At 38.3% G+C, this 27,149-nt stretch overlaps 1 protein-coding gene across 4 annotated transcripts in view; it reads left to right on the top strand.

Moving 5' to 3' along the window:
• PDZD8 (PDZ domain containing 8) overlaps positions 1–27,149 on the top strand; it is a 118,313-nt gene that overhangs the window by 10,228 nt on the left and 80,936 nt on the right. For 3 of the 4 annotated variants that reach the window (XR_012418218.1, XR_012418217.1, XM_005566544.5), the window contains exon 2: positions 24,545–24,667. The exons of the other annotated variant lie outside the window; for it this stretch is intronic. Coding sequence is in view for 1 of the 3 variants with exons in the window: in XM_005566544.5 (XP_005566601.2) it covers positions 24,545–24,667 (123 nt within the window). In the remaining 2 variants the exon portion in view is untranslated. The remainder of the gene's footprint in view (positions 1–24,544; positions 24,668–27,149) is intronic. 4 annotated transcript variants of the gene reach the window in all.

Raw genomic sequence — 27,149 nt, 5'->3', positions numbered from 1 at the left:
TAGAAAATATGTAGTATCAAAGTGAAAATCTTCTGTAATATCTTTTCTTAAAACTATTGTTAAATCTGGGAACTATTCCATATTTTTCTAAATGTATTATAATTTGTTATTTATAAAGGCAGAATCATACTCAATACTTCATTGTTAGCATCTTTTTTTTTCTTTTTTAAACTTATTGTATCTTGGGTTTTCTATATATACCTACTTCATTTGTTCTAACAGATGCTTATAATTACATTGGCCGTTAGTACCATAAGTTAACCAATTCCTTGTTGGTTTTTCAGTTTCTCACTAATGTAAATAATGGCACCACAAACATCCTTCTACCTGTATCTCTGTGTACATAGTAGATTTTGTTGTTTTTTTTATTTTGGGGGTTGGGTGTTGGCCCTTTTTTTTTGGCATATATTTATATAGTATTGAGGAGCATAAAGAGGTTAAAAATCTACTCCTCTCCATTTTGATTTCATCTTCTGATATACCCATGTTAAGTTTGAGGTCTAAACCTAACTGTATGCTCAAACATACATATACAAGCCACTTATATATATTGAGGAGGTGCCTCTCTCCCTTCCTCTTTTTACCTTCTTCCGTCTCCCTCCCTCCTGCCCACACTTTCACTCCCTCCTTCCTTCTGCCCTTAGTAAAATGAGAGTATAGTATGAATGTGACCCTGCAAATTATTTTGTGACGTGTAACATGGATGTCCCTTCAGATAATAGGTATAAATCCAACTCACTTACTGCTTTGCTCTACTCTCAGCCATTCTCTCTGCCTCTGACCTTATCTTTCATCACTGCTTCTCACATAATCTGTTCATGCCTCCTTGGCTGTTCTCATACCCCAGGCATGCTCCCACCACAGGGCCTTTGCTATTCCTTCTTCTGGAGTTTTTTCCCACATACAGCCAAAGAGCTCACTCCAACATTTTTTAGGTCCCTCTTAAATATCACCTTTCAACATATTATATTTAAAAAAAAAAAAAAAAAAAAAAAGGAGGGGGTTAACCCTTTAAATGCTGGAAATTTTTTTTGCTCAAACTTCTTATGGAAATACTGTGTGTGTGTGTGTGTCTGTGTGTGTACAGAAACTGTCCCACTCCTAAATGTACAGGGATGAATTTTTCAGAAAGTGAACTCAAACACTTATCTGAGTGCTGTGATTTTGAATTCAGTCTCTCTAAAGAATACCTGTATTTTCTGGGTTTCTTAAACATAATCTGTGGAACATATTTTAACTTTTTTTATGGTTAAACTTTGTCATTATAAACACAGGCTGATGACATGTAACCCAATACTATTGTGAAATCAGTATTGAAGGAGAGTGCCTTCTTTATAGACAGACACACACACACAAACTCACACACCACCCCCCCTATAAATTATGTTGATTGTGATCTCCAGCAATTAACCATGTTGAATTCAAGGTCTATCCAGGCACCATACTGGCACAATATCCTTCTCTCATTCCCACACACAAACAAAATACTAAACACAGATGTGTTTGCAGCCTTCTCTGACGCTCCAGAAGACTTGGTTTTTCATTTCACTTTTTAGAAAGGTCAATATTGATGAACTGTAGACTATACTTTTCTTGGATTGATATAGAATAACAAGCTTGCTTTTACTAGTCTGGTATGTAATTGCCAATTTTAATGAAATCAGAATGTTTTAGAACACATTTCTCTTTATTCTGTAATCATCACATTGAGTATTTCTGCCTGTGAATTCTTCATGTATTGTAGGGAGAATGGAGCTGATGATATGGTGGGTGGGGTACTGAATGGGCTTTGATTTGCATAACTTTGATAGAAAAGCTAGAAAATTTTTCACTTCCCAGCATTAATAGTTCTTGTTGCTATGTATTTAAAAACAAAAATGCTTGAATAGCATAGTAAAAATATCCTCATTGGGTTTATTCTTTTGTATTAAGTACCTATTATGTATACTTGGGTCATTGGTAAGGTACCAGTTAAACAGATACTTGCAACCTAACTACTTTTTAGAAATGGCGTTTCTCCTAGGATGAACTCTATAATATCCTACCTGTATAATCTACAATTATAAGTGACTATTATTTTTTGCTGTGAAATCTTAAGTAGTAGTGATAGGGAGATACAGTTTCTGTTTAGTAGCTGGCTACAAGAATCTCTATTTTGAAAAATGATTATGTTCTGTTCTCAGATACAACTTTCATGGAGACATCAATATCTTCTGAATAGTGCATCTGGTGTTTATGTTGTATGCTAATTTTTTGCCCTTTTTACACAATAGTCTTTCATACATACTGGATTATACTAACACTTATTGGTAAGGATGTGGTTGCTGACTACCTTAGTCATTTGGTCATGCAAATAAATAATTCAAAGCTTTTTGTTCTCTGAAACCTGCTGTGGCTGAAATAAGAGCCATTCTGTTATAGCAAATTTCATTTGTATGGTAATTATTTTTATAATGCACTGAAAATCTTGTTTTGTTCTCACCATTACTAAGTATAATATTGTTTTCTGTAAAGTTTAGGACAGGTGATAGCTGATGTATTTCAGTATTTGGAAATCTTGTTAGTTCTTAATGTTTAACTCTTTGGATTTTGATCAGGACCAGAATGGCAAACTCATGCCATGGGAAGAATTTAACTAAATATTTGTAGTAAAATACGTGTCCTTTTGTTTACTAATGCTGGAGTGGTAGGTAGTACAAACTGAATTTACTTCAGATATTTTGAGATTAATGAAATGTAAAGAGAAAATTCTTGACAGTCTTAGTCTGTAAAATAAAGTCAATGAATACAGTATATCTAAATTACAGCCCATTTTAGGTAAATTGCTTACTTAAAGTGAGTAAATTATCTACTTAAAATATTTGAGTAAGTTCCTTACTCAACATATTTGAACTTTTTAATACTACAGAGTTAGGATTTGGACTCAATAATTCTGAGAATCATGCCACTCAACAAGCATTTATTGAACCAGACTCTTAGTAATAATTGTTAGAGTCTAGAGAATATCGGTGCTCTTATGATTTCTCTTGAAAGTAACTTGGCCTCTTGCCCTGAAACAGGATTAGAAGATGAGGAATTCCTGTTTTATTTCTGAAATTACTACTGATTTGTTGGTTTAGTATATCCTTGGACAAGTAATGCAACTTGTTTTTGAGACTAAATGAAATGAAAATCTAAAGTTTTAAAAGTTCTTAGATAAAATAATTTTGTAAATATAAGATGGCATTATTTATTATTCACTTTGCTATTATTTCTGCAGGCTGCATCTTATCCTGGCATAGGTTTAATGTAGGGATTTCTCTCAAATAAGGATATACAAGCTGTTTATCTTATAAATATTTTCCTTTAATAAGTTCTAACTTGAGTTAGGTACTTATAAACTAACAGATGCAGAGATACAGATAGTATTACAATCATTTATGTACTTTAGAAGATGTCTTACTTTTATTTGGATAGGGAAAAATTAGGAGAAAGCTGGACAATTATAACCTTAAAACATAATCATTCCTCAGTATCCATGGGGGGATTGGTCCCAGGACCCTCCCTGTTCCACCAGGATACCAAAATCCACAGATGGTCTAGTCCCTGATATAAAATGGCATAGTGTTTGTATATAACCTAAGCATATCCACGTGTATACTTTAAATCATCTCTGGGTTACTTATAATGCCTAATACAATGTAAATGCTATATAAATAGTTCTTATACTGTATTGTTTAGGGAATAATGATAAGAACAAAAGATCTTTGCATCAAGTTCAGTACAGTCGCAACAGTCTTTTTTTTTTTTTAATCTGGGGTTAATTGAGTCCGAAGATGCAGAACCCATAGACGTGGAGGGCTGACTATGTTAACTTCCTCTTATTTGTCTTATTCAGATTTTTTGTTGTTCCTTCATGTCTGGAAAGGAATTTTTGTCTGTTTGATACATCTGACTAGCTAAAGAACACCAGATTTCTGTTTCATAAACTTCATTGTTCATGTCTTTACCATAGTAGGGAGGTAGTAATTTTGCTTTAAAGCATTTTCTCTTTTTCAGTCCACAAGACTTCGGAAGAGATTCAGTTTATTTAGTAAATGTTTAACACCATCTTTGTCCAGAGTGCACAAGACTTCAGAAGAGATTCAATTTATTCAGTAAATGTTTAACACCATCTTTGTCCAGAGAGCAACATACTGCAGAGAGAGTTAGTGCTAACAGGGAGTAAATTAACACAGTCCTTTCAAGGTATTTTTAAAAATCTAGTAGTGAGAAAGTATACTTAAAGTAAAGTAATGGGTTACAACTTAGAATTTTTTTAAAAATTGCCCCGACTCAGAGTCGTTACAGTCTGACTCAGTGGTTTTCACAGTGTGATTTGGATCGTCCAGACCTTTGAGGGGTTGGCAGGTCTACGAAGTCAAGTCAGTTATTTTCATAATTATACAAAAATGTTATCTGCCTTTCTCACCCTTGTTCTCTCACAAACATATGGTGAAGTTTTACAGAAATTAAATATGTGATGACACCATCACCCTCACAGCTAATGGAATGTGAGCTTTGTATATTCTTATGTTTAAAATTTTTATCATTTGTAATTTCTGATATGCGAAATGTTAATAGACATAATCTACATGAACAGCAGCTCTTTGGGATCCTCAATAGTTTTTAAAAGTTTATAGGGGTCCTAAGAACAAAATGTGTAAGAACTGCTAGTCTGACCTGAAGTTTATTTATTTTTACCATATGTAAAGGAGCCACCTCTGTTGCCTCACTTTCTCAGTGAGCTTTAATAAATATTAAATATATACATTATTTTCAGTTGCTATCTAGTATTGCTTGTACACATTGGTATTGTAAGACACAAGGTTGAGTGGATTTGTTACAGTTTTGACTACACCATTTACTATGTGATCACAGACAAGCTGTCTTAGCTTCCTCTTTTGTAAAATAGTATTTATAATACTGTACCTTGTTATGAGTTGTGAGAATCAAGGACATATATCAGAGTTGCATAATTTACAGAAGTGCTAGAAATATACAAAGTGGTCATTTTTGTATTCTCTTATTCAATGGTGTGTGTTGGGGGGCTAGTAGAGAAGAACAGAAAAGGATAGGAGTTTGGATTTGCCCATTTTTTTTTTAGCTATGTGAGAGCTGCGAATTTTGATTTAATTGATCATAGGCCATGGTAAGGGACCCTTACATTGTGGGTTGTGATGAACATAAGACTATACGAGATTTGCCAGACATAGTCAAGAGAATTACTTTGGTTCCCTGAACAACTCGTCTCATTTGATAACTTGCCTCTCTGGTGCATAGGCTATCAGTTAACATTGACTCATCTTTTAGTCACCAGCTCTTTGAATTCTATTATGAGGGACCTGCAGCCTTGATTATCACTCTTTTGTTCAGCATATATATAAAACTGCTTTAGAAAATTGTGAGGCATTTTGGACCTTGATCATTCTATGCAGAAATAGGAACTTGGCTAAAAGTGAGCATTTTATATTAGGTAGAGGGTATATGGATGAGCAGGAGAAATTTTTTTTTGTAACAGTATTTGTTATCCTTGTTCTTATTAATTTCATAACTATTCAGGAATACTTTTTTTCTCTGTAGGAATGCAGAAATTAAAATGATTTCCCCAAGAATAGTATAGTACACTTCAAGGAATTTCATAAATAGAACAATTTTCTGTGGGTTTCCTGAAGTCAGTTTATTAATATATTCAGTTTAATATAAGCTTAGTTATAAAACTTGATGCAGAAATACAAAGGCAATAACTAAGGTAGGGAGGCGTGCTGACTTTTTGTTTGTTGTTTTTGTTTTTGAGACGGAGTCTCACTCTGTCACCCAGGCTGGAGTGTAGTGGTGCGACCTCGGCTTACTGCAACCTCCGCCTCCTGGGCTCAAGCAGTTATCCCACTTCAGCCTCTCGAAGTTGGAAGTATAGGCGCGCACCACCATGCCCAGCTGATGTTTTGTATTTTTAGTAGAGATGGGGTTTCATCATGTTGGCCAGGCTGGTCTCAAACTCCTGACCTCAAGTGATCGCCCACCTTGGCCTCCCAAAGTGCTGGGATTACAGGCGTGAACCACCGCACCCGGCCTACTGTTGTTTTTGAAATGGGGTCTTGCTCTGTCACCCAGGCTGGATTGTAGTGGCACACTCATGGCTTAGTTGCAACCTCAACTGCCCGGCTCAAGTGATCCTCCCACCGCAGTCTCCCCAGTAGCTGGGACTACAGGCATGCTCCACCACGCCCAGCTAATTTTTGTATTTTTTGTAGAGATAGGGTTTTGCCATGTTGCCCAGGCTGGTCTCGAACTCCTGGGCTCAGTCTATCCATCTACCTTGGCCCCCCAAAGTGCTGAGATTACAGGCGTCAGCCACCACACCTGGCCCTGACTATTGTTAATTTGTTCTCTTGCACTTAACAAATGATATTATCACAAAGCACACAATTAAGAAAAAAAAAAATCAATTAGCATGGGACTGAAATCATCACCACGTGGAATCTGAAGCCCAAGGAAGACAAACAGCCATGAACTGGGACCATCATACATGGTGAATGCTGAATCCTGAAGTGGTTCCTTGTGGAAGAGAAGAAGTTTGCTACCTGACATGTCTATAGGAGTTCATCCTTAATATAGATAAATAGAAGGTTTGATAGGAAATATTTCTAGAGCACCTCACTGGGCCAAATGCCTTATGAGAAATTTCTCACCTTCTTATGTAACTCTATAAAATAGGTGCTATTATTACTATTCTTTCATAGGTGAAGAAACTGGGGGTCTCAGAGTTCCAAGTAACTAGCCCAAGGTGTCAAGGCTAGTAAGTATTAGAACCAAAATTCAAGACCAAGTATTGATTTAATACTTTAAACTGCCTTGTCAAAAAGAAGCTGAAAGTGAGGAATAAATAAATGAAAACCCAGGAGAAGAAAATCAGAGGGAAGAGAAAGATAAGGGATGGTGGGTAGTAAAAATAGGTGTGGAATGCAGCAGTGAGAATTAAGGGTTAGCAATCAGTAAAAAAGCAAGAGTCCATGAAAGAAGAGACGGGAGATGGAGGGGAAAGAAAGATGACTATAGGTTGGTGCAAAAGTAATTGTGGTTTTGCCATTACTTTTACATGGCAAAACCTGCAATTATATTTGTACCACCCTAATAAATTTAGTGAACTACTATTTTGGTCTGGGATGATACTATACTTTTATATACATATTATCCATTGAATCCCCACAGTAAAACCATAATAGTGATATTTCACTTATAAATGAGTAAGTGCAGATTCAAAAGGTTAAACGAGTTGCTCAAATTGAAACTCAGGTCTCTAAGATTGCAGAACTCATGCTTTTATATGATATCCAGTGTACAGTTTAAGAAACAGGGAACTTTTTTATTTGACCTTTTATTATGAAAAATTTCAAATATAGTTCTAAGGTAGAAAGAATAGTAAGATGAACACTCATAATCTGTCACTCATCTTCAACAGTTGCCAACTCACGGCCAATCCTGTTTATCTCTAACTCCCTTTCCTCCTTAATCCCTTAGATTATTTTGAAGCAAATGCCATGTATTTTATCCATAAATACTAAGTATGTAGCTCTCATATTTTTTATCAAATATAAAATAAATTTTAACAGTAATACCCTAATGTCATTAAATATCGAAGTAGCGTTCACATTTTCCTGATCGTGTAGGCTTTTTTTTTTTTTTTTTTCCCCCGAGATGAAGTCTTGCTCTGTTGCCCAGACTGTAGTGCTGTGGCATGATTGGGGTTCACTGCAACCTCTGCCTCCCGGGTTCAAGTGATTCTCCTGTCTCAGCCTCCTGAGTAGCTGGGATTACAGGCATGTGTCACCATGCCCAGCTAATTTTTGTATTTTTAGTAGAGACAGGGTTTCGCCACATTGGCCAGGCTGGTCTCAAACTCCTGACCTCAAGTGATCTGCCCACCTCGGCCTCCCAGAATGCTGGGATTACAGGCGTGAGCCACTGCACCTGGCCCCTGTAGGCTTTTTTAATCACAGACTTTTGGTTTGCTTTACATAGCAGTGATGATGCTCTGTTCAACAATGTATCCTGATTTTCTTTTTTTTTGAGACAGGGTCTCACTGTGTCACCCAGGCTGGAGTGCAGTGGTGCAGTCTTGGCTCACTGCAACTTCCACCTTCCAGGTTCAAGTGATTCTAGTGCCTCAGCCTCCCAAGTAGCTGAGACTACAGGTGCATGCCACCACACCTGTCTAATTTTTGTATTTTTTGGTAGAGATGGGGGTTTCACTGTGTTGGCCAGACTGGTCTCGAACTCCTGACCTTAAGTGATCCACCTTCTGTGGCCTTCCAAAGTTCTGGGATTACAGGCATAAGCCACCATGTCCGGACCTGATTTTCTAAATAGCAGTTTAACATAAGCATTATCTTATATTTTATTTCAACTTTGTAAATTAATTTAGACTTGAATGCATTCTTTTATTATCTTTAAACATTTCACTGCTTTATTGCTTTTACTGGGAAAAAAAGTTTGTCTCTATGAAAAGTTGTAAGTTTAATAACATGCTATATTTTAAAATACCTTTTTTTTTGAAAGAAGATTCTATATCATGAAAAGGTGGGGCAGGGAGTACTCCAAAACCTTAGATGAGGCCAACATGAACTCATTTTCCAAAGAGACAGTAATCTCAGTAATTACCCCTGACTTATAAGCTATCTGGGTTATTTTTAATTTTTCTTTTTCTCATTTGTTCGTCGTTGATTACTTCCCTTTCCCCAGTCCCAGATTAGGATGCTTACCTTAATGATAGATTAATAGTAAAGTACATATTATTCTCTTATCACACCAGCCTAATTTAGCTTTTGTAAATGCAGTTAGGAATAACAATAACATAACTTCTGCCAAATATGGTTAACATTGTTAGTCGGGAACATTTAAATATAACTTTATTCCTAAAAGAGCATGGACCTGGGTGTGAGTATACCCATGTTTTTAGACTCAGGTGTAATTAGATTATTTCTCATGAGTAAAATGAAAGGATTTAAATATTTGGGTGTCTGTGGAATTACCTTTCATCCTGTGGAATAAATTAGTATTCGTGTGTGTTTTGCTTTAGTTATTTTCAAATTTTAATGGTAATCTTCAAATTGAGTTTTTCCTTTTTAAATTTTTCTTATTTTTCTTTTTTTATGTCATAAATGTCTCAGCATCTCTTTTTAACTTATTAAATGATGTTAAGAAAATTATGTTAAATGTTAGGCAATTTTAGATTTAATACAGTTGTCTCTAAAAATAGAATCTGCAGGAAACTCTCAGTTCACAGAAGAAAAAAGGATTGAAGATGGAATCAACCAGTTGATAGTTTACAAATTAGACTGAGATCTGGAGCTATTCATTATAATGACTTAAAGATTAATGAGATCCAGATACTATCTTTTCTAAGACTTAAGGCTCCTGTGGTCTTAGAAAAGAGAAAAATGAGCATATATAATAACTTAAGAGGCCGGGCGCGGTGGCTCAAGCCTGTAATACCAGCACTTTGGGAGGCCGAGACGGGTGGATCACGAGGTCAGGAGATCGAGACCATCCTGGCTAACACGGTGAAACCCCGTCTCCACTAAAAAATACAAAAAACTAGCCGGGCGAGGTGGCGGGCGCCTGTAGTCCCAGCTACTCGGGAGGCTGAGGCAGGAGAATGGCGTCAACCTGGGAGGCGGAGCTTGCAGTGAGCTGAGATCCGGCCACTGCACTCCAGCCTGGGCGACAGAGCGAGACTCCGTCTCAAAAAAAAAAAATAAAATAAATAAGAATTTTTAAAAATAGAATATGATTGTAATAGAACAGACTAACAACACCTTAATAGTATTTCTTCTAGAAACTTCTGAAATTTTTCAGAAAAATTTAAGTATTGTAGTATATTTAAAAGTATGCCATTTTAAAGTATATTTCATGTCATTAAATAGGTTCTTTATTTCAGTGGAGATATACTAAGTGCCAGTTTATGTGCCAGGCATTTTGTTAAATACCAGGAATTTAAGCTGAACAGTAATAATAACTAATGTCTATTGAGTGTTTGCTGGCATGGTACTAAGTGCTTTTCATTATTCACTGCAATTCTTGTAACAGCACTGTGAGGTAGGTGTAACTATTATCCTCCTTTTGCCTCTGAGGAAACCGAGGCTCAGATTTTGGTCAAGGTCAGAAGTTTGCTCAAGGTTATATTGCTGGGAAGTGGCACAGTAGGATTCCAAGCCAAGCTATCTGGCTCCAGAGTCTGTTCTTAATCTCTATTCTATATGGCTGATAAATGTAAGCTTTCTTTTCTCAGGCAACTCACAATTTAGTTGGGAGGAGGGGATCTTTCAGGAGAACTAGAAAGGTGGAGACAGATACATAAATAGTATGGCTAGTAGCAAAACAGAGCGTATATAAAGTGTTTTTAGAACACAGGTGAGGAAACAATTACCAGATGGTAGAGGACAGGGACAGGTTACAGAGAGGAGGTGACTGAAGTAGAACTTCAGGAGTGAAAAGCTTACCACGTAGGGCTAGACTACGTATGGCATCAGAGTGTTTAGCAGGTACAGTTTCTCAGGAGAAATAATACGGTAGTACTAACCTTGGTGAACAGAGAGGAGTCTTGTGTATGAATTGTCCTTTTAATGTAGTATCAATTGAAGTGTCTAAGTAAAATTGAAAATTCGAAATTTAGATTCATAATTTACCAATACAGAAAATGAAGAGTATTTTGAACCATTGTACTTTGTTTTCTTTCTGGCTTATACTTAGTTTTGTATTAGTGTGCAATAGTTTGCATGATAATGTATGCCATAAAAGTTATGACTAATTGAGGTTTTGAAAATTATACTTTTAATGCAGCAGGGGGAATTCATTGTTTGAAGGAGTACTGGCTCTGAAGCATAATAAATGAAGAAACATTTTGAAAATGATCACTCACTGAGTTATCTAGTTTATATATTTGGTGTAGGAGAATTTGAAGAGAACATTTATGTTTGCTAGTTCCTGATGTGATAGAGCCGAAACTTTCCGACTGAAAGCATAAACCATATAGGACTTTCAATTGCCGGTTTATAGCTGCTCGTTCCACTCTCTCCCTTAGAAAGGATATAGTGTTGTGTGTATTCCTGAGCCTGAAATATGACTGCAGTATCTGAGTATCTAACTTTGACTGGTCTCTCTATTATCAAGTAAGCCTATTTGTTAAACAGATGAGATGGTATTTGAGGTAACTGTTAAAGAATAGTTTAGCTTTAGACATAGGGAGATGGGATAGGAGCATACTGTGGGTAGGAGAAATCACAAAGGAACAGAATGAGGGTCTTGTAGGATCTTCAGGGATTCAGTGAGGAAGCCAGTTTGAAATAATAATACTTGGGCATAAAGAAGAGAAGAAAACCAGAATTTGTGTGCTTATAACAGCCACGAACTTGACTAGGTGTATCACATGTGTGAACTCTAAATCTTTGTAATAGTCCTGTGAGGTAGCTTTTTATTTACAACAACAAAAAGTAGAGGCTTTGTTTTTGGTTTAAGAAGGTACTCTTTTTAAGAAAAGGAAACAATTTCAAAAATCCCAACATTCTCAGCAATCAATGAAAACCTAAACCAGGCCAATGAGGAACACAGAACAACAGAAGAGACATTTTAACGGTAAATGGATGGAGGGGAACGGGGATAGAACTAATTGGTTGTGAGGAGGAGTAAAAGGTAACCTCCACGTTTCCAAATCTCTTTGAAATTGGTGGTGCCAGTAAGAGAAAGCAGGAGAGGAGGGTACAAGTTTGAAGAAAGAGTGTTTAATTCATTTTTAGGTACCAATATATGAACTGTGATAAAAGCAACAGCAAGTGATGTTGCTCAGGGAAGTTAGAGAAAGGAAACAGGAAGACAGAAACCACGTTGTTTTAGTATACAGAACAATTTTTCTAATTCTTCATTCTGGAAAATTTCACTTAAGAGTCAAGAAAATAGTTCAGTAAATGCCGCTCCCCACCCCTTCACCCCCTCCCTCATCCTGCTTTGTAGCCAGTAATTAACTTAGGGCCACTCTTGTTCATCTATATCTTGCCACACACCTCTCCCCCGATTATTTCGAAACAAAATTTATGTGTAACATCAATATGTCTTTTTAAAAAAAGTATAATCCCACTATCAAAGCTTTAAAAAGTAATAATTCTTTAACGTCTAGCTTAGGATCATTTTTTTATATCCCCAAATTAGAAAACATCAAGGTGTAGATTCTCAGAAATGACTATTTCATAGTGTTCCTTACAATAAACTAGCATGGATTTTTATTAGAACAGAGAGAGATAACCACGTGGACTTGTTTACCCCTTCCTTCTGAAATATTGTGACTAATACGGGTCTTTCTTGGAGGACTAGGATGAGAAAGTTTGAGAGCCATCAAACTGCACTGGGAAGGTCATTCCCATTATTATTGATTTCCACTCTCTCTAGGACTCCAAGTCAGTATTAATAGAATTGCTGAACAATTTTATTGAGTTCTTTATATTTTACTCAGCATCATAACCTAGACAAAATAGTTTGGAAGACAAGAGGTACTGTTTTAGATATCTAAAGGAAACTTAATAGAGAGCCCATGATTAACACTAGCATTTACTTTCTGTAAACCATTAAAAGTGAGATACTGTGATTTTATAGAAATTATACAGCTTTACAATGCAGATTAGGAAATGTGTTTTAGTAAAAGTGGCATTGTATTAGGACTTATTACAACTCCACTCCTGTGGCTCCACCCAGAAGCAATTTGGCACACGGAGGACAGCTTCAACCCCCTATGAGTTCATCTCTGCCCCAACCAATCAGCAGCAAGCACCTATTACCCGGCCACCCCACTCCTTCCCCCAAACTGCCTTTGAAAAACCCCTCACCTGCGAGCTTTGAATGAAGTGATTTGGGTACACATTTTATCTCCCCTGTGTTGTGGCCAGCCTTGTGTCTATTAAACCCTTTCTCTACTACAATGCCACCATGGTCTGTCTTTATGCCGTGGGCAGGAAGAACCCCTCAGGTGGTTACAATACCTTGTAGTTTAAGAGATGCTGGCACATGAATTAGTTTTACTTCACCCTCTCATAGGTAACAAAAAGCATGTATTATTCCCCTCCTCCCTTTTTGAACAAGAAAATGAAGTTTAAGGAGATAAAAGACTTTTCCAATATCACCTGCTTTATCAGTGATGAAGTTGGGACAACAATCTATATTTATATATGATTCTAAGTTTTGTGTTCTTTTGTCTTCTTTTTTGTGTTCTTTTTTGTCTCCTTGACAAATCCTCATCTAACCTTTGCCTGAGTATTTCTAGAGATAGAGGCTTGCTACTTCATATTGAGAAAGCCATGTTCTTTTTTCACTAGCTCTAATTGTTACAAAGTTTTCTCGTATTGATCTGAAAACTCTAGCAGATTTATCACTTGAGCAAGAACATGAAAGCTCAACTACAGTTAACAGTAGATCTAGACCTCTGCATATTTTTACATTGGGTTTGTAGTAAAACCTTTCTCTCTAAAGATCACAGTGTTTGCAAACAGTTTTCCTGCTGCCATGTGATGGAGATGTCACCAGCTGGTATTCAACATGCTTATAGAGCAAACTTGAAGAGACATCTTAAAGTAAAACATATTTTAGATGTTACAAAAGGTTCTCTCAGATCTACACAGGAGAATTTAAATATGTATTTTAAGTGTTAGTAAAGTAATGCACATTTAAAAATTAAACACGCCAAGTGTAGTGGCTCACTCCTAGAATCCCAGCACTTTGGGAGGCCAAAGCAGGAGGATTGCTTGGACCCAGGAATTCAAGACCAGCCTGAGCAATATAGCAAGACCCCACCTCTACAAAAAATAGCTGGGTGTGGTGGCCTGCATTTGTAGTGCCAGCTACTTGGGATGCTGAGGCAGAAGGATTGCTTGAGCCCAGGAGGTCAAGGCTGTAGTGAGCCATGATCACACCACTGCATTCCAGCCTGGGCAACAGAGTAAGACCCCGTCTTCAAAAAAAGAAAAAAACATGTTTTTTCTTTAAACTTTTATTAAAATATAATTCACCACCTGAAAAGTGTACTAATCAGAAAATTCAGCTCCATGAATGTCTACAAAGTGAACAAACTCGTCAAATCAGCATTCAAAACAAGCAACAGAGTATCACCAGCAACCAAAAAGTTCCTTATATGCTACCTAATCACTACCTTCCCCTCGTCTGCCTAAAAGTAACTACTATCCTGATTTCTAACACTATTTTTAGATTTTTTTGTGTTTGTTTTTTGCCTGATTTTGAACTTTGTATAAATTGAATCATACCGTATATACTCATTTTTATTGTCTTTAGCTCAAGAGTAGTTTGTGAGATTAATCCATGTTGTTGCATATAGACACACTTTGTTCATTATATTTGCTGTGGAGTATTCCACTGTGTGAATGTATTTCAGTCTGTCCATTTTTGTTGATGGGCAGTGTTGTTATGAATATTCTTATATATGCCTTTTGGTGAACATTTGTGCACGTTTCTCTTGGGTATATCAAGGAGTAGGATTGCAGAGTCATAGGGTGGATCTCTACAGCCTTCGTAGATATTACTACAATTTTCAAAGTAGTTTTAATAGTTGAAACCAGCAGTTTCACATCCTCTCCAACATTTGGCATTGTTTGTCCTTTCATTTTACTTAATGCATATAACTTAAAAATCAAAACAGAAGAAGTTATAATGAAAATCAGCACTTGCCTCCCTAAACCCTTTACTTTTCTGCCCTAAACTAGACTGTTCAGAAGCAATCGTTTCTAACTATATATTCTCGCTTTGTCATCCAGGCTGGAGTGCAGTGGCACAGTCTCTGCTCACTGCAAGCTCTGCCTCCCAGGTTCGTGCCATTCTCCTGCCTCAGCCTCCCGAGTAGCTGGGACTACAGGCGCCTGCCACTGTGCCCGGCTAATTTTTTGTGTGTTTTTAGTAGAGACGGGGTTTCACTGTGTTAGCCAGGATGGTATTGATCTCCTAACCTTATGATCTGCCCGCCTCGGCCTCCCAAAGTTCTGGGATTACAGGCATGAGCCACTGCGCCCGGCCTATATATTTCTATTTTTAACAACTTTTAAGAGTCATTGGTTAAGAGCATAGATTCTGGGGCCGGGCGCAGTGGCTCACACCTGTAATCCCAGCACTTTGGGAGGCCGAGGAAGGTGGATCATGAGGTCAGGGGTTCAATACCAGCCTGGCCAACATAGTGAAACCCCGTCTCTACTAAAAATACAAAAATTAACTGAGCGTGGTGGCGGGCGCCTGTAATCCCAGCTACTTGGGAGGCTGAGGCAGGAGAATAGCTTGAATCTGGGAAGCGGAGGTTGCAGTGAGCTAAGATCATGCCATTGCACTCCAGCCTGGGACAGAGCAAGACTCTGTCTCAAAAGAAAAAAAAGAAAAAACACAGATTCTGGAGCTAGACTGCTAGACTACCTAGATTCTTATTTTGGTTCTACAACTTGCTAGCTGTGTTTCCCTGAGCAAGTTACTTAACCTCTCTGCATCTTAGTTCCCTCATCTGCAAAATGGGGTTTATTATAGTGCCTATCTCATAGAATTGTTTTGGGAATTAAGTTAATATAATGCCTTTCACATGCTAAGTATGTAATAAGTGTTAGCCAGACTAATAATAATGGTGTTATCTCTGTATTACTAAACAGTATCATATAGCTCTTCTTGAGTCAGAAGCTTTAGACAGTGACTATTGATTGGCTTCAGACGATAAAGGATTTCGCTAAGTAATATCCTCTCTCACCTTCTCTTTTGCCTTTTTTTGGATATAGTTTTATTACTATTTTCCATTCATTCACTGACCTACATCTTTTTTTTTTTCATTTGAGAGTGAGTCTTACTCTGTCACTCAGGGTGAAGTGCAGAGTTGTGATCTCAGCTCACAGCAGCCTCAATCTCCCAGGCTCAAGTGATCCTCCTGCCTCAGCCTCCAGTGTAGCTGGAACTACAGGGGCACACCACCATGCCCAGCTGATTTTTGTATTTTTTTGTAGAAATGGGGTTTGGCTATGTTGCCCAGGCTGGTCACGAACTCCTGAGCTCAAGCAGGTCGCCTGTCTCAGCCTCCCAAAGTGTTGGGATTTACAGGCATGAGCCACCACACCTGGCCATCCTTATTTTCTTATTTTTGTATAATTGATAACATGTTCTGTTCATAGTTAAGTCTTCCTTGGTCTGTGTTTTTACATTATGATGTCTATATAAGTACTGTTTATCTACAGAACTGTCTTATATGCAGATTATGTTTCCTTCTCTGTATTCCAGTTTCGTAACCTTAGTGCCATTCAAAGCAATATTTTTTTCTCTTACCAAATTGCCTGACTCAGATTTTCAGAGTATTCCTTTCCTTTCTCATTCCTTCTGCCTCTCCTATTTATTTCCTCTTATTTCTCGGAGATTTCTTTCCTGGAGCTTTCATCACCTGCCCCAAATGGGTTTTCTCTTGGCTTGTCACACACCAGTCATCTGGGTTTAGGACATCATTGCTCTCTTGACTTAGATTCACTGTTTTTGGATCACTTTCTTCAGTCTTGCTTTATGCCCTTATTTTGTGGGCATGTATCTTCATGTAACTTTTGAATAAAAGGATGTAGTCTTCAGCAAGCTTTTTGTTCTCCCTGAACTATGTGAAATGAGAAAATGATTTAAGATTCTTGCCTTAACATGTTATTGTGGGGATCAAATATAGTAATGTATGTAAAACTGTGAGCCTCCTTTGTCAGGCTCCTTCAGACTTGGTTTAGAACTTGTATTCCAGCAGAAAACAGGGTGATAAGTCAGTCAAGGGACTGTAGATCAGGCTCTGGAGTTACATATGAGTTTTGCTATGGACTGAATTGTGCTCCCCTCAAAAATTAATAAAATATGTTGAAGGCCCAACCCTCAATGCAACTCTATTTGGGATAGGGCCTTTAACGAGGTAATCGGGGTTAATTAAATGAGACCGTAAAGATGAGCAGTAATCCGATAAAACTGGTTTCCTTATAAGAAGAGGGAGAGAGAACAGGAATATGCACATGGAGAAAAGGCTGTGAGAAGACACAGTGAGAAGGCAGCCATCGCCAAGCCAAGGAGAAAGGCCTCACCAAAACCCAACCCTGTCTGTACCCTGATCTTCGACTTCCAGCCTCCAGAGCCACTCAGAGTTCTGTTATGGAAGCCATCGCAGATTAACGCAAGTTCCAGTTTTTGCTCTAGCATTTATTAGGTGTGAGATCTCAAGATTATTTCCTTATATACAGTGTGCTGATACCTAGTTTGGAGGTTGTAAGGATTAAGTGAGCAAATAAAGTGCTTTATACAGTCAGTATCTGGTTTGGTAGCCATTCAGTAAATGTTTGTTTTTCATAAGCATTAAAAGGGACTATAATTTGTTTTAATGGAGCTGTGCCACTTTATGATTTTATTATTTTATCAGATAATTCTAACCAAACATTTATACATCAAAGCAGTGACAAGAAAAATTATTTCTGGGTAGCAGAGTTGTTGGTTTTCGTTTTAGCAGCTATGTTGAAATGTAATTCATATGCCGTACAGTTCACCTGTTTAAGCTTACAATTTAATTGGCTTTTAGTATATTCACATATATGTGCAACCATCACCACAGTCAGTTTTAGAACATTTTTATCACCTGAGAAAGAAAACCCATAACCTTTGGCTACCTCCTAATCCCTCACCTACCCCCAGGCCTAAATAACGCCTCATGTACTTTATAAATTTTTCTATTCTGGATTTTCATATGAATGGAATCATATAATATCTGACCCTTGTGGCTTCAGGACATACTGGCTGCGTGTTTTATTTCTTGGAATATTTTTTTCTACTCCCTTGACTCTTTTCTCTCCTTCTGGTTCTCCCATTATGTGTTTTACTAGTTCTTATTCCAGTTCGTACCTACTGTTATGAGTCCCTCTGTAATTTTTTAATTTCACTTATTGTACTTGTTGACTACAGAATTTTCTTTTTTTTTTTTTTTGGTCCACAAAAAGAGTCAAACTCTAAAATATTTGAAGATACTTATTCTGAGCCAAATAGGAGTGATGTGGCCTTCGACACAGCCCTCAGGAGGTCTTGTGAACATGTGCTCAAGGTGATCAGGGGTGCAGCTTGGTTTTATACATTTCAGGGAGACATGAGACTTCAATCAAATACATTTAAGAAATATATTAATTTGATCCAGAAAGGCAGGACAACTCGAGGGAGGCATCTTCCAGCTTACAGGTAGATTTTAAAATTTTCTAGTTGAAGGTTGAGTTTATCTAAAACCTGGGATCAATAGAAAGGAATGTCTGGATTAAGATCAAGAATTGTGGAGACCAACATTCTTATTTATTGCAGAGGAAGCCTTCATGTAGTAGGCTTCAGAGAGAATAGGTTGTAAAACGTTTCTTATCAGACTTAAAGTCTGTGTCCATGTTAATGCTGGAGGGGTATGATGAGGCCTGTCCTGTCTGTGTTGATGTTAATGAAACGGCTCCATTGTCTGGGGTATATACCCTGGTTCTTGGTCTGGTAAGAAAGAACTCAGGACACGGACACACACGAGGGGTGGGTTTAGAAGAGGAAAGTTTAATAGAAAAAGAAAAGAGAGAGAAAAAGCTTCCTTATGCTGAGAAAGTGGGTCACCCAAAAGAGGGTCTCTGATTTTCGGTGGAAAGCAATTAGTTTTGTACAGAGGCTTGAGGGGGCGGTGATTGATTTACATAGGGCTCAGGGGATTGGGTTGACCAGGTGTGCTACTTACCTAGTCCCAAAAAGACTGACCCTCCCACCCTAGTCTTTTATTATACAAATGAGGCCTCCACCTGGCGGCAGCTATGATGCCTGTACATGGTTTTACCAGGAGGCTGCCATGAGACCCTAAAAGTGGTGACAAGGAAAAGAGGGCAGGAGAGAAGGAAAAGAGGGCAGGAAACACCATATTGAATGTACCTGGCTTTCAGGTACAGCTGCATTTACATATAAAAGCTCCTAGTTTGTATATTATACCTGACTTCTGTGGCTGCTTTCTGTTAGAGAAGCAATGGTTTGGGGGCTGCTTTTTATTAAAGGAAAATTCCACCAAGAATTTTCACCCTTTCTAACTGCCTAAAAATTACTTATGAATAACTTCTGTATTATTAACGCTGGAGGGGTATAATGAGGCATCTCTGGCATGTCCGACCCCCATTTGCCATCATGGCTTGAACCATTCATTTAGATTAAATTTTAAGAGTGCCCTGGCTGAGGAGGAAGTCCAATCGGATGGTTTGGGGGGGGGCCTTAGAATTTTATTTTTGGTTCATAGTTTCTTTTTTTACAATTCCTGTCTCTTTATTGTTATGCTCTATTTAATGTAACATTGTCATAATACCTCCCTATAGTGTTTTTGTTTTTTTTTTTTTTTTTTGGACAGAGTTTCGCGCTTGTTGTCCAGGCTGGAGTGCGATCTCAGCTCACTTCTACCTCCGCCTCCCAGGTTCAAGCGATTCTCCTATCTCAGCCTCCCGAGTATCTGGGATTACAGGCATGTGACACCACGCCCGGGTTAATTTTTATATTTTTAGTAGAGACAGGATTTCATCATATTGGTCAGGTTGGTCTCGAACTCCTGACCTCAGGTGATCTGCCTGCCTTGGCCTCCCAAAGTGCTGGGATTACAGGCATGAGCCACCACGCCTGGCCGAACCCCAATAGCCAAACCCCTGTAGTTCTTTAATCACGTCTTGTTCCATGAACATATGTATGGAGACATATTTAACATCGACACAGACTTTAAGTCTGATAAGAAACGTTTTACAACCTATTCTCTCTGAAGCCTACTACCTGAAGGGTTCCTCTGTAAATAAGAACTTTGGTCTCCAAAAATTTTGAATCTTTTTCTGTTAAATCTAACATCTGGTCCCTCTCACAGGTAGTGTGTGTGTGTGTGTGTGTTTTGTTTTGTTTTGTTTTTGTTTTTTGCTGTATGGGTCGTACTTTTCTGTTTCTTTGTATGTCTCATAACTTTTTCTTGGAAACCAAACACTTTAGATAATATATTGTAGCAACCTTAGATACTGGTCTCCCCTTACCCAGAGCTTGATATTTGCTTATCTGTTTTTAGGTTGGCTGGCTGGATTATTTTAGTACAGTACACCTACCCCACTCACCCCCTCCCCACCACTAGTGTTCACTCTCTTGTTGCTTTTAATAGCACCCAGGGGTGTAACTTGTTCTACAAACTGTTCCAATCAAATTGTGCCTCCTTCAGGAATAGTTACCTTGGTTAAGTGTTTGATACTTGCTCTCACCCCAGGAGGGCTCCTCCCAGCTATCTTATTTCCTGTTTCTCTACTAGGAGCACAGCAGCCTGCAGCCTAGGATATGTCTTCCTTAAATCCTTGAAGGAAGACATGTGCTTTTCACCACAACCTCCATTGTTCTTGATAGTACCTTTAGGTTTGAGCTTCTTCACAGACTATTGTAAGTGAAATTAATTCCTTTGGGAAGAGATTGGGAGAATCTGTTTTCTGACCTGCCTCTCCCTCTCCTTTTCCCCTTAGCAAAATAATCAGAACCAGGTCTCTGGAGCTAGGGGTGAAGATGGCCGTAGGCTTCTCTCTGGGTGATACCACAACTCTAGGAGCTGAGTGCTAGATTGGGGATGGATTGGCCTGAGGTCCTCTTGGCTTGCCTTTTCCACTATGGAACCACTTCCTCATGAGCCAGGGCAAGATAGTCAGGGCTCCAGTATTCTCAGTGTTCTGTGCTCAAGGTAGACCCTCCATTCCATGAGTGGGGGCTGGGTCAATGAAGGAAGCCCCCTCCTGTTGACCGAACTTGCCTGGAAGTAACAGGTGACTGGAGGCTGGATGAGAAGTGTTCCTATCCTCCTCCTCCTCCTCCCAGGGAGAAAGCCCACCAAATGAGAGCTGTGGGATGAGGGAGCCCTGTGTTCATGGCAGTAGAAGTCTAGCATGGAGTGGCCTGGCGCGGTGGCTCACACCTGTAATCCCAGCACTTTGGGAGACCGACGCAGGCGGATCACAAGGTCAGGAGATTGAGACCATCCTGGCTAACATGGTGAAACCCCGTCTCTACTAAAAATACAAAAAAATAGCTGGGTGTGGTGGCGGGTGCCTGTAGTCCCAGCTACTCGGGAGGCTGAGGCAGGAGAATGGCTTGAACCTGGGAGACAGAGCTTGCAGTGAGCCGAGATCATGCCACTGCACTCCAGCCTGGGCGACAGATCAAGACTCCATCTCAAAAACTAAAAATAAAAAATAAAAAATAAGTCTAGCGTGTAGTCTCTGCCACCCTGAGCTTGTTGGGGAAACAGGGTTCAAACACCACAGACTTGACTTTCTTACCAAATTTTCGTAGATTTTCTTAAGTAGATTTAAAAAATTTGCTGTTTGCTCTTAAGACCATTTCCAGAGACTGTACATGTTTTGGTTTAAAATAATTTTCACCAGTTTCACTGGGGAGCAGATCAGCAGGGCTCTTCATACTGTCATCCTTAAAGTTGATCTTCCTAGTTTGGGTTTTTAAGTTTTCTACAGGAAGAAGTACAGGTAGTTTGTTAAGACTATTTTGAGGGGAAGCCTGAGTGAAAAAACTGACATTTTTGAGTTAATAGGTTAATTAGGAAATAAACACTAATGGATTTTGAAGAAAGATCATATGATGGAATAGGAAGATAAAATAAAGTGATAGAGGTAGCCCGCTTCATTGTTTGGATTCTTTATGGGTTTGGGATACTTAAAGACTTGGACTTAAAAGTTCTGAAAACCAAATGTTCTTAGAGAATTTTAACGTGTGGATTCTATTTATTGGCTTGCCAAACATGTTCATGCTTTATCCCACCGTTTAGTATATTCATTTAAAATGGAATACATTGTTCTGATTTCAAATTATTTTTGTGCATAAACACTCTTAGCAAAACCCCCTGTTAGACTTTATTCCATATAACATTCAACTCATACTCCTGTGAGAAATTTTTAATTGAATTTTGACTTTATATTTGACAAGAAAAGCTGGTTCTTAGAGCAGTTGTGATTTAGCTAACTTGGATTATTAAATTCCAAGTTTCTAGTATATATGATGATTATAATTTTTTGCAAAGTAACAGAGTTACATGTTTTTCAGGAGTCATAAGGACTGTGTTAAAAGCACCCAGCTACAACATGATATTGATATAAATTTAGCTACGATTTTTTTTCCCTCTAAAAATTTGGTGCCAGTCTGTCTGAATCAAATGACTTCAAATGCAAATTAGCGTTTTAGTTGGGAGAAACTGAGGGGGCTTTCTGCTTTCCATACTAGTTTAGAAACAGGAGAAAAGCACTGAGCATTACCTGTGTCCCTACTTAACGTTTCCTTAAAAATTTTTTTTCTTTAACCTTATTTACTGGGAAAACATAAAACAGCATTTAACCCCCTCTATTACTATCTTTCCGTATAAACTATAGCAGGCTATTGATATTTTCTAAGTGTTTATTTCACTTTTAGTGTTAACTGTTTGTAAATCAGTGCAACACATACTCAAATCCTGATAATGTGTGAAACATCCTGTCAGGTATGTGATGGATGCAGAGAATTGTGAGACTAAGTCATATTTGACATTTTAAGGCATAAATGCACAGCAGTTTAGAAGACTGCAAGATAGAGAAGAAAGCAGCATGTATGGCAGAGTGTGAAAGAGGGGAGGATTTGGAGAGGCTTTGAGGAATCTGGGACAACCTCCAGTTGGTATGAAAGGCCTGAAGGCAGGAATATTCATAGTGTCTTCTGGGCATATGAGGTGACTTTCTAGATTGGAATGTTTATATTAAGGGAATATGTGATTAGAAAGATTAATTGTGGGCTGGGTGTGGTGGCTCAGGCCTGTAATCCCAGCACTTTGGAAGGCCATGTGGGAGGCCGAGGCGGGCAGATCTCTTGAGGTCAGGAGTTCAAGACTCATCTGGCCAACATGGCAAAACCCCATTTCTACTAAAAATACAAAAATCATCCAGGTGTAGTGGTGCATGCCTGTAATCCCAGCCACTTGGGAGGCTGAGGCAAGAGAATACCTTGAACCAAGGAGGCAGAGGTTGCAGTGAGCCAAGACCGTGCCACTGCACTCCAGCTTGGGCGACAGAGCAAGACCCTGTCTCAAGAAAAAATAAAAATAAAAAAGGAAGATTAATTGTGGTGGACCTTAAATGTAAAACCAAGAACTTTTGACCGTGTGTGTGTCTGTATCTGTGTGTGTGGTCAGTAAGAAGTCACTAAAACTTTCTGAGCAAGTAGATATCATGGCAAGTGACAATGTGTAGGGTGAATTGAAAACCACAGGGCTTTAAGCCCAATTTTCTTTCATTTTCTTTTTCTTTAGCTTTAATGGAGGAGTATGATTTGTGTTTGAAATTACAAGTTTTTTAAAACCTACAGTTTATAACTCAGCACAAACTTCTCCATAAAAACAACAGTATTAGCAATGAGCATATGAATACCTGAATAATTCGTAAGTAACTGAGGTGTTATGTAGTTGGACTTTGGAATCAGACTAGCTTGAATTCTGGTTTTGCCATTCACTTTGTAAAATTGAACAAACTTGTTAACCTTCCTAAGCTTCATTCTTTTCATCTGGCGAGAGGAGCCAATAACATTGCCCTCTTCAGGGTTGTGAGCATTAAATAAGATAATGCATGTATAAAGCACTTAGCATACTGCCTGGCAAATAGTAAACATCTCTGATGAATACCTCTGCTGTGTTAATTGTTGTTAATGTTGCTATTACACTCATCTTTATCATGTACTAATCACTATCTATTACAGTCAGCTCTCTGTATTCGTGGGCTCCACATTCATGGGTTCCACATCCATGGATTCAAACAACTGTGGATTGAAAATATTTTTTAAAAATTTCATCTGCACTGAACATGTACAGACTTTTTTCCTTGTCATTATTCTCTGAACAATATAGTATTAACTATTTACATAGCATTTACATTGCATTAGGTATTATAGGTAATCTAGAGATGATTCAAAACATATTGGAGAATGTGCATAATACATATACTGGGCCATTTTATATGAGAGACTTGAGCATCCTTGGATTTTGGTATCCTTGGGAAGTACTGGAACCAGTCCTCCATGGATACCAAGGGGACTGTATATTATTTCCATGAAACATGCATTCTGAATTTTGATCTTGTACTGTAGGAACACTATCCATCTGGTTCACAAACAGTCTCTCTCCTGCCTCACCTAAACTTCATGGCCCACTTGCTGCCTCTAGATTTTTCTTTTCTTTGTTGTCTCTTGCCTTATCAATGGGAGCATACCAAAAAACCAAGACTTATGGGTGCCATAGCGAAGGCACCATTTGCTGCCAGTTATGGGGGAGTGTGGTAAGCTTTGGTTTTGTAGAGCAATTGTAGTATTAGGTGTTCATTTTGCTTTGTGTTTTTTTATGGGTGGGTTTTGTTATGCTTTAAACTGTGGTGTTTATTATTCAGACATTTAGACTTATCTTTACTTTTGTCAGGTTTAAGCCGTTTTTTCCATACCAGACCTTGCAAGGATTTGAAGAAGATGAAGAGCATATCCATATACAACAATGGGCACTTACTGAAGGCCGTCTTAAAGTTACATTGTTAGAATGTAGCAGGTATGTTCTTTGTTTTGTCATTACTAAGTTGTGGGGAAAACAGTGCAGTGAAAATGTTCCTAAGCAGTATTTGTGTTGTGTGTTCATTTAAATTGTATTATTTACCTGTCAATTCTTTAACTGTAAATTTAATATCATAAAAGTAGTCCTGGCCGGGCGCAGTGGCTCAAGCCTGTAGTCCCAGCACTTTGGGAGGCCGAGACAGGCGGATCATGAGGTCAGGAGATCAAGACCATCCTGGCTAACACGGTGAAACCCCGTCTCTACTAAAAAATACAAAAAACTAGCCGGGCGAGGTGGCGGGCGCCTGTAGTCCCAGCTACTCGGGAGACTTGAGGCAGGAGAATGGTGTAAACCCGGGAGGCAGAGCTTGCAGTGAGCTGAGATCTGGCCACTGCACTCCAGCCCGGGCGACAGAACCAGACTCCGTCTCAAAAAAAAAAAAAAGGTAGTTCTTTCTAACTTTAACAAATATAAATCATATTTTAGAAAGTGCTTTAATGGAGGGAGGGGCATTTATTCTGTAGTCATTCCAACACTCTTTAGATGCATAATGCTCTGTTGGCTTATTTTTAACTTATTCTACCTACTGGGGAGCTGTTCCTATGTTAAAGAGAAAATTACTCAATGATACTTGTTAAAGCACAGTAAGGAAGTCTTTATTCAGGACCGTCATGATAAGTATAGCAGCCACTGCAGTGAGATCTTGAAGTAGGTGACAGATTGGGCTCAACTCTGAATACAGCATGGGCAGGTGGAAATTTATAGCCAAGAAGCAATGTGGGATCAGTGGATTGAAACTTACTAAGAGGAAACATCAAGGGTAAAGGGGATTCTGGCTAAACCAACCTAGCAGGATTCTTGCTAAAAACAGTCCAGGGTGATCAGACATCATGGAGGATGGTAAAGGACAATCAGATATAAAGAATAGGGGTTTCTTGCTAAACTGACTTAGCAGAGTTCTTTGCTAAAACTGGACAGATGGGCCTAGCAGAAGATTCAAAAACCTCAACAAAGTTTGGCCTGGCAAAGAATCTTTGTCACCTAGCAAAACAGTTTTGAGAATTGTTCGTGATAATTGGAAACACTCAGGAAAGCTGCAAAACTAGACTTTGAACCACTGTGGCTTTTTAGCGTTTTAGAACTGGAAGAGATCTCAGAAATAATCTTGCCTAGCCTCCTTGTTTTACTTTGCCAGCACCAAAGTTTAAGCTATATTCATATCTTGCTTGAACTACTTACTATACTAGCCTTCATATCTCCTAGTCCGCTGGTCCCCAGAATAACAACCAGCATGATCTTTTCAAAATGCAAATCTAATTGTCAGTCTCCTACTTAAAACTCTTTAACAGCTTCCTCATTATTCTTAGGATGTGAACCCAAATCCTCACCATGACACACAGGTTCCTCTTAGCTCTTCCAGCTTCAGTCTCACCATCCTCCACCCAGCCCCTCATTCATAATGCTTCAGCTACATAGGCCTTCCCAAGGCAAGGTGTTGGCAGACTTTTTCTCTAAGGGGCCAGATAGTACATTTTAGGCTGTGATTCACATGGTCTCTGTTGCAACTATACAACTCTGCCTTGCAGTACAGAAGCAGTCACAGATAATGTGTAAATGAATGAATGTGGCTGCGTGCCAGTAAAACTTTGTATATGAATTTCATAATTTTCATATGGTATAAAATATTCTTTTGATACTTTTCAACCATTTAAAAACATAAAAACCACTGGTAGCCCACAGGTTATACCGAACAGGCAGTGGACTGAATTTAGACCATGAGCTGTAGTTTGCCATTCCCTACTTAAATATTTTAAAGCACCAAGCCCATTGCGTTGACTAGCTGCTGCTTTCTTGGCCCCCTTCTCTGCTCCATGAAGCCAACCTTTCTTGGTTTGACTCAAAAGCTACCTTCTTAATGTCTCTCCTGATCATTCCAAGTACAAGTATACTATCCTCGGGCTATATTTTTATGACACTTGTTTGTACCACTTACTTGTTACATATGACTTTTATTTTTATTTCCAACCCATAATACAATTAAGTACTTGAGAACGCAGGTTATATTTTACATCTAATACATTTGTATCCTTGGTAATAGGTTAGTTTTGAATATACTAATAATATACTTAATCTTTTTTGTTATTGTTGTTAAGTCCAGGGTGACTCAGGATTGTGTATCATTATGTTAGAAAGCCTGGTAGACAAAAAATCCCTTTTTAAAAAAAAATTTAAAAAAAACTAAATATGTTGTCTATTTTGTAAAAGGAACTGCACTGTATAGTAAAATAGATATAATAGGTACTATGCTAGGTATTTAGAAAATACTAATTCATTTGCCTTAATGTTGCTGGTAAGGTTAGGTTTTGATTATATGTCTGTTAGCTTGTAGCTGTTTAACCACAAGCTTTGGTGTCAGCTTTGCTCACCACATTTTTGCTTTACCTGCAGTACTGCTCACTTAAAGCCTTGCTACAGGAGT

The sequence above is a fragment of the Macaca fascicularis genome, chromosome 9 (genome assembly GCF_037993035.2).
Source record: "Macaca fascicularis isolate 582-1 chromosome 9, T2T-MFA8v1.1".
Taxonomy (NCBI): Eukaryota; Metazoa; Chordata; class Mammalia; order Primates; family Cercopithecidae; genus Macaca; species Macaca fascicularis.
This window is presented reverse-complemented; position numbering and strand designations above follow the sequence as displayed.